This window comes from Gadus macrocephalus, chromosome 7, assembly GCF_031168955.1.
Source record: "Gadus macrocephalus chromosome 7, ASM3116895v1".
NCBI classification, from domain to species: domain Eukaryota; kingdom Metazoa; phylum Chordata; class Actinopteri; order Gadiformes; family Gadidae; genus Gadus; species Gadus macrocephalus.
Window position 1 is genome coordinate 20,614,456 of NC_082388.1, and position 10,170 is coordinate 20,624,625.

General features: G+C 47.3%; 1 protein-coding gene across 1 annotated transcript in view; it reads right to left on the reverse strand.

The window, feature by feature from the left end:
• The window catches only part of LOC132461399 (autism susceptibility gene 2 protein-like), a 97,671-nt gene extending 87,823 nt beyond the window's left edge, over window positions 1-9,848 (reverse strand). The window contains exons 1-2 of the mRNA XM_060056490.1: window positions 9,360-9,848; window positions 6,416-7,311 (exon numbers count right to left, since the gene is read on the reverse strand). Of these exons, the coding sequence (XP_059912473.1) occupies window positions 6,416-6,763 (348 nt within the window). The 5' untranslated portion in view covers window positions 6,764-7,311; window positions 9,360-9,848. The remainder of the gene's footprint in view (window positions 1-6,415; window positions 7,312-9,359) is intronic.
• Window positions 9,849-10,170: the final 322 nt, after the last annotated feature.

A 10,170-nucleotide genomic window follows, 5' to 3' on the forward strand; every position in this document is an offset into this window, starting at 1 on the left:
TTGACTTCCTTTTTTATCTAATAGCACTTTAATATGTAGCATGAGGGTCATGAACAGGGCTCATGAACATCACATATGTTGGAGAGTTTAGGTTGTCGCAAAGCACCACTAGGCTAGGATCTTCCAGTGTGAAGGTATGCAGACCGAGGCAAAACGATACGCCCAGAGAAATGGGATCAATGGGGCTTTAAATAGGGACGAGACTCAGCTCATACACCAATAAAATGCTCCCTCATCAGCAGAAGCGGCTGAACGGAGATATTCGACCATGTAGCGCTAGTGTGCTAGCCTGTGTGCCTGTGTGCGTGTGTGAGTAAGTGCGTGTGTGCGTTAGTGCCTGTCACACAGGTTTGTTGATTCCATGTCTAAATTTTGACCATGTAGTGCGACTTGGTGTGTGCGTGTGTGGGTGTGGTTGTGCGCGCGCGCGTGTATGTGTGTGTGTGTGTGTGTGTGCACGCGTGTCCGATTGAGTCTGTTTCTCACCCGTTTGTCTAGGATCCATGTCCAACCCTACTCTTCTGGAGCTGGGTTTATTTAATAAAGCCTTTTTTTCCCCCTTCTTTTTTTACTCATTGAACGTTGACAGCCCAGTTCACTTTATGTGTCAGTCACTGGGCTGTCGCAGTGCATTACGGCACATCATCGCTCAGTCGCTGACACGTTCAGAATGCCGCTAAATTAATATCCGCCATTACTGCCAGGAGATTGGAAAATTGTGCCCGGTGGAAGATGGAATGAACCGTTGTTATGAAAAGACATAAATAATTATTTCGCACAAGCGTGAAGGAATACCAGGGGGGGGGGCGGGCGCGCCGAAAGTGGAAGTCCTGATACAAACACCATCATTAGCTCTTCCCCAAACAGGGGGAAAGGGAGACCTTCAGCATCACAACCTTTCATTATGTGTCTCAGTGTCATTAAACGGCAGGAAGGTCATTTAATTGTAGCAGACGGTCAATAAGTTTGACTTCATGTTAATGTTTTCGTGCCCTGCTCAATGAATTGCTAATCAACCACTCGTACGTTCATTCATCAGTGTGTGCTTGTGCATGTGCCTGTATGTGTGCCTGTGTGCCTGTGTGCCTGTGTGTGTGCCTGTGTGCCTGTGTGTGTGTGTGTGTGTGTGTGTGTGTGTGTGTGTGTGTGTGTGTGTGTGTGTGTGTGTGTGTGTGTGTGTGTGTGTGTGCACGTGCATACTTGTCCTGCAGTGCCAGAGAAAGAAAATCAATTGTTTCTTAGTGCGACGGCTAGCAAACAGCAACGCCCTAAGTCGTGTCATGTGGGAGTCGCCCGTCCGTCAGCACCAGGGATATTTATGCCTTTCACATTGGGCGGAGGATATGAGAAACACATTAACAGGCATTAACCACTTTACCCTGTCGTAAGGACACCACACATATGCATTCTACTCCTGGTCCTCTTCAGAGTGTGCCGAGTAGCAGCAGTCGTTGTTTGCCATCTGAATGATGGACCACTTATCTTTTGTTGAACCAACGTGGTGGCACACCCACCGACACACAGCCAGAATATATCCGAGAAGACAAGGGCTAATTGTGCAGAAAATGAATTCTACTTGCGGGTTAACTGAGGGAAACATTTTGCATAATCCATCCATGGTCAGTGTGGACGCCTCTCGAGGTTGAGGACGCCTTTCAAGTGAAAGGGAATCAGGGAAAAAACGAAACAAAGCCGAGCTTTTAGCCGAGATAGGAGAGGCTTAATAATTTAGTAATTTCTTCGAGTGATGCAGTAAGTTGATGCTTAGGCCTTGTGTATCTTTCAATTAAACGGTGGAAGACACTCACTTAAAAAGACAACCACTGATGGGTAGGTAAAAACCTTTAGTTGGAATTAAATTAACTGATACATGAAAAAATGCTTGTGGACAACTTTACAAGGAATTTTTGCTCACTAGAGAACGACTAAAATAAGTATCTACCAAACAACTGAAATCTTACTTGATCACTCCTTTCACTACACGCACAAAAATAATGCCCCACAGATGACAGGCCGACAGTGAAGATATAAGAGATCTGACAGTGTTCGCTGTGAGGCACTGCCAGTAGAATCATAAAGTCATGCTAGAGCCCTCGGCCCCTCTGCACTTAAACACAGACATGTTCATAACAGCTCGTATCCAATAACACCAGTTCTGCAACAATCCATTCATCCCACTTCTTTTCAACCAGATGGGGGAACCATATGAAAGCCGAGAGGATTAGAGAGTGCCGTGGATTGCCGAGCAAGATGTGGATCTGGACTAATTAAAATGGGATTTAATAAATCATTACTCAGCTCGAGCCCTGTGGCTAAAGTTATTACGCTGATTACCTGCAGCGCCGGCGTGCGAGCCAGTATTAAAGTCTTCCAACATATCGTATGACAACATTGCTTTACATATGTAAATATGCGTTTTTTTGGCGTGGTTCTTTGCATGTGCGCACGCACACCAATGGACATGCCGATGTGAGGCATATCAGACTACGTGATAACGCAGCACTGATCAGCTACCCTGAACAAACCCCGTCAGAACACGACCCATGCAGCCTGTAGAGGAAGCCCCTGGTTCAGCCATGGACTGTACCCATGCAGCCTGTAGAGGAAGCCCCTGGTTCAGCCATGGACTGTACCCATGCAGCCTGTAGAGGAAGCCCCTGGTTCAGCCATGGACTGTACCCATGCAGCCTGTAGAGCAGGGGTGCCCAACCTTTTTTGACCCAAGATCTACTTTTCAAGTAGCCAACCTCCCGAGATCTACCAGCAAACCTACCTTCAAGCGGGGGGGGGGGGGGTTTTCTTTTTTTTTTCTTCACCCCTCGCGGTCGACTTGGGATCTGTCGGCGGTCTACTGGTAGACCGCGATCGACTGGTTGGGCACCCCTGCTGTAGAGGAAGCCCCTGGTTCAGCCATGGACTGTACCCATGCAGCCTGTAGAGGAAGCCCCTGGTTCAGCCATGGACTGTACCCATGCAGCCTGTAGAGGAAGCCCCTGGTTCAGCCATGGACTGTACCCATGCAGCCTGTAGAGCAAGCCCTGGTTCAGCCATGGAGTTCCATCACGGTCATGTGACACATTGACAATAAATCACAGCTCGATGCAGCACAAGGGCTGATGAGCCAACCGCCCAGGGCAACGACGACAGTTGTTTACTTTAAATTCCCTGATTAACTAGAAAATATGCATTAAATAAGAGATTAGCGGTATTCAACACAACAGAGCTACTTCTCTTATTAAATTAAGAAACACTTTGAGCAGGTAATGAAAAACATTAACCACCTGTATCAGAACAAACAAACAAACAGGGAGAAATGAGCAGCAAGTCTTTTTAAGCCACCGTGGAACAAAACAAGGAATTAACTGCCTTCATTTTGCATGGGATACGAAAACAACTTTTCACAAAAAGAAGACAGGGAATATCAGTCTATTTTTTAGACATTGTGGAAAAATCCACTTCTGCTAAGGTACCTAGACTGGGCAGCCCCGCCCATTCTGACGGCAATTTGAATTCGCTCTGCAGAAAGGTATTGAGAAGAGCAATACATTTCATTCTGCTTCCGATACGTTTTTACGGGAGCAAATCACCAATCTGGCTTCTCCCCCCACGGCGCGCTATTGGCTGGTTTAACACAATGGCGACAGGGAAGCGGCGGCAAGCAGCCAATGCGTGCAGAGTCAGTTAAACTAGGGACCGATGATCACGCCTCTTGAGCTGAAGAAAATGACAGCAGCTTCCCCAAATCAACGTGCAACCTACGATTGAGCTTGGTCTGGCAATAGCCGGGCAATAATGTACCCTCTGCCTCAGATTCATTCAAATCGCATTCAGTGAAAAATATTTCGAACTGCACAGGATACACTCTTTTTGTCTCTTGTAGCTTACGCTCTAAGGCTGAGCGGCTACAAAGAGGGAACTTAGGTGACAGTGGTTATGCTCAAACACAATTCACCCGTTTTCTTTGTTTCCATGGAGGAAAGGGAAAGAGTTTCCTGTTTTGCTTCTCTGCTTAGATTTCCCAAGTGGATCCGGGATCTGAAAGGGGCTGACTTCCCAAGAAGCATAAATCCACTCTCCAACCTTTAGGCTTTAGGTTCCCTCCTCTACACCCAAGGATTTCTGTCTCTGTCTATTCCTTTAAATTCCACACCGCCTGCGTCTCATTGCAGATCAAATAAGACTACTATGCTCCTAAAAAAACACTAAACTGTTGATTCTGCATGAGGCAATGTCATGTTCTGCTTTTCTCTCTCTCTCGAATAAGTACTACATGCATTGAAGAAACACAGCCGACTAAAGTACAGTGTCTTACTTTATCAAGTCCAAACCTTTAGGACAACTCCAGGAATCAATAGGAAAGGTTCTGCTGGAGTAATGCATAACAAGCTAGGCTAACTTGGTTGTTGTTTATGGTGTCTGATGGTGGTGGAAAGGAAGACTAAAAGGGGATGGACATTAAAATAATGACTTGGATCCCTGTCTCCCTAAGCATATAACCTATCATAAAGTCTAATTTTAAGCTTCCACAAGCCACTGTTCTGGCACTTGAAACTAAACAACGGGAGAGTAGATCAAAATGTGATCAAGACTGTCCCAATGCAATCATCAAAAAAATGACCTATGACCTTTAAAGAGCATAACAGCGACTCTTAATGTGAACATTTACATTCAGTGTAATTATTATTACACCAATGGACACGATAGTTCACTAGCCACTTCCACCTAAGGTGGAGACTGCAGGGGCTACTCTGGTCGAATGTCACTACATCAATGGCTGAAGCCATTAACTGGCCACTCCAAACCAGAATAACCTGGCGGCTTAAAGAGACTGCACAGATATCAGAGAGAGAGCTAGAGAGAGAGAGAGAGCAAGAGAGTGAGAGAGAGAGAGGGCTAGAGAGAGAGAGAGAGAGAGAGAGAGAGAGAGAGAGAGAGAGAGAGAGAGAGAGAGAGAGAGAGAGAGAGAGAGAGAGAGAGAGAGAGAGCGAGAGCTACAGAGAGAGAGCGAGAGCTAGAGAGTGAGAGAGAGAGCTATAGACAGAGAGAGACAGAGAGAAAGAGACAGATGGATGAATGAGAGAAAGAGATGGATAAAGGAGAGCGAGAGAGGCAAAAGGCCACTAAGGAACAAAAGGGAGGGAAGGAGCAGGGGCTTTGGGCTGGGGGGTGGGGGTGGGTAGGGGAGGGGGGGGCTGCTGGAGGAGAAACAGGGGTAATCTCAGTAGACATTGCCAGACCTTCTGCAGCACAAAAAGTACAGAGGAGAAATGTAGAAAAAAAGCAAGAGGGTGAGGGGGGGGGGGGGGGGGGGGACACAACAGGGGCAGGTATGAGATCAAAAAAAGAAAACAACTGCAAAATCTTTCCAGGTGTGGTTCGACAACGAAACAGGGCTGGAAGTTATATACAGCAGAGAGAACAAGCTGCCTGGAAGTCTCCTTTCCTAGGGAGCTCAGCGTCCGACCCTGTGTGGATATCTGACAGTGTGAGTGCACAGACAAGCCTGCAGATATGCATAATTTATCCTACCCTGTTCACATAAGGTCAAACTTAATAATATTGACGCAAATGCTCTAATAACCCTATAACAACTAAACCAACATCGTAAACTGAAGAAAAACGCGTCGTCTAGACCTCCAAGGTGAGTCGACTGAGGCGCGTGGGAAATGTTTAAACAACGTTCCTAACGTAATAAATGTATCTTTGGTCAACAACGTATCGCCCTCTCATTGCGTATCCCAGTCCTTTCACCCATCTGCATCAAGAGAAGCCAAACTCTCAGACCTCCACCATAATGTTCTGTCAACGTTCTTAGCATCCCCCCCCCTTGAACTAGCCACCGGGTCCTTCACCCTTTCTCTCTCCAGCGACCCAAACCCTTTCTCTCTCCAACACCCAAAGACAAAGTAGTGCGGGGCGCGAAGGAAACCTCCTCCTGACACAGATACACATCTCTGGCAGCGGCAGCAGTGCTTCGAAAGCCACATCTGTTGAAACCTCGGCTCGCACACCAACCAAATGATGCGGGCGGGGAGGGTTCCAAGTACAGGCAGTCAGCTGCTTACAATAATAAACACATCACACACATAATAAGCGCACCCCGAGTCTGCAGGTTCTGCAGGCCTCCTCGTCCCCCACGGTGAAACCTGTGTGTGTGTGTGTGTGTGTGTGTGTGTGTGTGTGTGTGTGTGTGTGTGTGTGTGTGTGTGTGTGTGTGTGTGTGTGTGTGTGTGTGTGTGTGTGTGTGTGTGTGTGTGTGTGTGTACATAGGTTTTGGGGTGGGGGGGAGGGGAAAGGCTGATCTGAGCAAGGTCCACTCATACCGACCCCCATTCCATGCTCACACTAGAGCCGTAAAGGAGGATGGACAGTGGTGGAGTGGGGGGGATGGGGGGGGCCGGGTTCGATCACTGACCTCCAGCGCTTCCAGCGAGATGAACCCCGAGATGCAGAAGCCGTCGATGATGTCCTCCTCGTCCGAGGTGGACTCTTTGCGCTTCCTGCGCGGCGGGGGGCGGGGGCGGGCGGACGGCACCGCGGGGCCCAGGCCCCCCTCCCGCTCCGAATCCGAGGAGAAGCGCACCATCGTCGCCCCCGCCTTCGCAAACACCGCCGCCGTGGCCGTGGCCGTGGCCGTGGCCGCCGCCGCCGCCGCCGACTTGGCGTGCCCGTTGGGCATCCGCCCCGGCCCGCGCACCTTGTCGCGCGCCGCCCGCGACTTCCGCTTTTTGCGCAGGGCGCTGCCGGAGCGAGGGCCCTCCATGTCCCTTTCGGAAGGGAGTCGCCGAGAACAACAATAACAACAACAACAACAACAACAAGGCCTTCCTGGGCGACGGGGCGTGGCCCGGCGAGGGGGAGGGGGGGGGGGGGGGGGGGGTCGCTGGTAAAACTCCAAAGACCCTCAGCAGAACTCCAGAGCAGTTACCTCCACACTGTCGCGAAACCAAACGGCAGAGTATCAAGGCGTTACATCCAAGGCGACCATGTTATATGTATATCCAGTGAGGGGAGGCTTCTCCCGTGGGCGTTCAGAGACGGAAGCCGCCGGAAACAAACGCGCGCGGCGGGGTTGGTTGAAACTAGGCTAGGTTCCGAGAAAAAGATCCCAAACTGCTCTCCATGAGACCCAGCGACGAGGTGAGAAAAGAAAACCAGAACCACTTGGCCGATTGGACCGTAAGTCTTTCAATTTCCGAGGTCGGTTCAAGTCAAAGCAGATGTGTGTTCAGCGGACGCGCTGCTCTCCCATGGTGCCGTGGCCCGTTGAGGGCGCCACATCTTCCCAACTCGGAATCCACTCCTCCTCTCCTGCAGGACAAGAGAGGAAAAAGAAAGAGAATAAAAAAAAGCACTTCATCGTATGTTTACTTTATGTAGCAGACGGTAAGACGTCATGCTCTAGGAGGCCTAAAAGGCCAGGCTGCTAACATTTAAGCCTCGAACCCAAAACCTTTCGGTTTGGGAGTAGCACACCTTAGCCTGAGAACCCTATCCTGCCCCGAATGCAGTCTATGCAGCTATTTCCTGAAGACTGTGTGGATATTTCGGGGGTTGCAGTGCTGTATAATGCAAGAGGAATGTTTCATTAGCACCGGCCAGAGCCATTAGCTACCAGCTTTACTGGCTTTCCTGCCTTTGCCAAGTCATTAAGGATAAGAAGATTATTATGTGCTCCGAGTGCTTTATCACTTGTATCTCTTAAGTGTGCCAAATCAAGATTATTTTTGCTTCGTTTGATGGAGCAGTTTACCTACCAATTACATAACTTCAAATTGATCCTTTCATAATTACATGTTATTTTTATATTTGTAATCAAAACCATGAACTATACAAGCCTTTTCAATGATGAGGGGTGTATCTTACATTATTATTAAATACACACTGGCAAACCTTGAACATTTCAATCTAATGTAATTAAATGGCATTATAAAACCAGTTCTTGCTTGAAATCCATTCAACACAAGTTGTATGAAAGCTTTAGACAAAGGCCTATATAAATAAAGCAACAGTTGTCTTACAGCCACTGCTTTGTTATTCATAAAGAAAACTGCTCTTTACTCTCCATTCAGAAGGGTGTAAAACATTAATTTCCAGAATAATATCTGTGCACAATACTTTCTTTCTTACTCTTAGCAGAATAATTGAGTTCTATTGAGTTTTATTGATTTTCGCCTCGCATGGCAAATCAGGGTTGAGGCTAGGAGAATTGCAGAATTGCTGAAATAACTGAGAGCCCTACATAACGGTCAACATATGTAAGACATGTGTAAGCAGGTCGAGAGAAGAAAAGGCTTTGGACCTGACTCTAGTCTAGGCCTACAACATGCACAGGACATGCAGTCACCGACCCACAGCACTACAACATGTAACAACATAGTCATTCCCATGCCTCACATCCTGGGCTGTAATGATTCATTAATAACCACTAGCTTTACTACATGGAGCTATGTCCTTGAGCCATTATGACAAAAACTCTGTCAACCAGACGGCTGAAAGAAGAACTCCTCAGCCAATCTCTGCGTGCACTCGAGTGTGTGGCTGTAGTACAGCAGCAGAACATAGCCTGGTATTCTTCTTCTGTAAACACTAACCGGCCATCCTATACATAATTGCCCTCTTGGAATAGCCTACAGTGTGAAACATAAGCCACCGTAAGTCACTGTGGCCCGATGGACGAGTCTGAAACACATATGGGTCCAGAATGTGTCCAGAATATAAATTCTCTGACATGACATCATAGTATTGGCACACTATTTAGAGAGAGAGGGGGAGAGGAATAGAGAGAGAGAGAGGGAGAGATAGAGCAGGAGCCTAACCGTCAACTAAGTACAGACATGCTCAAGTATGTCTCAATTGCATGGCACCAATTGCTTCTGGACATTTCAAGACAAGAGGAACACACCTTTTTTTTTTTTTTGCATCACCAGAGAAACCAAATCCAGCTATATATCATTGTCAACCACCATCTTCAACTTTTGCTCTATCTCAGTGGCAGACGGTTGCATTAGGGTATAGGCTACCTGAGCTGCTATTCACAAAAATACACACATCTGGCACATTCTGGAAGTGGATGATTTTATGAATATGCATAATTACAGAATTAGCTTATATTAATTCCTAACAAAGGAGCATGCAAGAAGCCAGCATGCCAACCCTGACTGTGCTGCAATAGTCCACTAATACATTTAACCAGGGCGCAACGGCTGCATTCAACTAAAAGGCTAATTCACCTTTCCTTCATGAACGGTCCGAAGCCTATTTCAGTACCTTTCCCTTTAACCCGATGCCCCGTGCCAGTACTTATCTAATGACACATGCAACATAGCGCTGACAAACGACAAGAGTAAACACACAACCCTTATCTTCACTGAACTCGCTATTATCCAAGTCTTCTCCTGCAAAACACCCTCTGTCCCTGTCTTCGTTGTAGTCTTTTTTTTTCTTTTTGTGTCTGCTTCTCTGTCAGTAGATCTCACGCTCTGTCTCCAGTCCAGCCCACAAACAGCGACTGGCACTGCCTCCTGTGTTCCAGCTTGGCTTTAATTTCCACTAAGACACAAAGCGAGCCTCTTTTTTGCTCCAAGACACGTCATGCAAAACCAAGAAATGCAAACCCTTGCAAGTGGGGACCGTCCGGACAAGTTGAAGCCCTTCCGATACGAATGGTCATTAAAAGACAAAAACACGAGAAGAAATTGCGCTGATAGATAATCCCGCAAGGAACCATAGGGTATCTCCTCTCCCAATCCGTGTTTCAGGATCCCGGAGAAGGGACCGGGCGTAGTGATACGGCGATGCCGCAGTGCCGCTTTACAGGCTCTACGCTTCTTCCTCGGAGCAAGTAGTGCAGCGCTCACAGTTGGGCTGGTGTGGTTGGAAATGAGGTGATAGAATTGATAAACGATGTGGACTGGAGACGTGAAGCTATGCGAGAAATGTGAAACCTCATCGTAATTCTAAACGCACCGGCATGTAGTAGGCTAACTCTATACACATTTCCTCTACAGTTCACTGTAGGAACCAGTGGGTTTAAAGTGTGATTAATGCCCAAAAGATTAACAGCATCACATTGTTTAGCCTATTTACAAAATAGTTATTTGCCCTATATGTGCAAATGTATTAATGATTGGATTTGCATAGTTTTAAATAGATAAGATAAGACTAGTT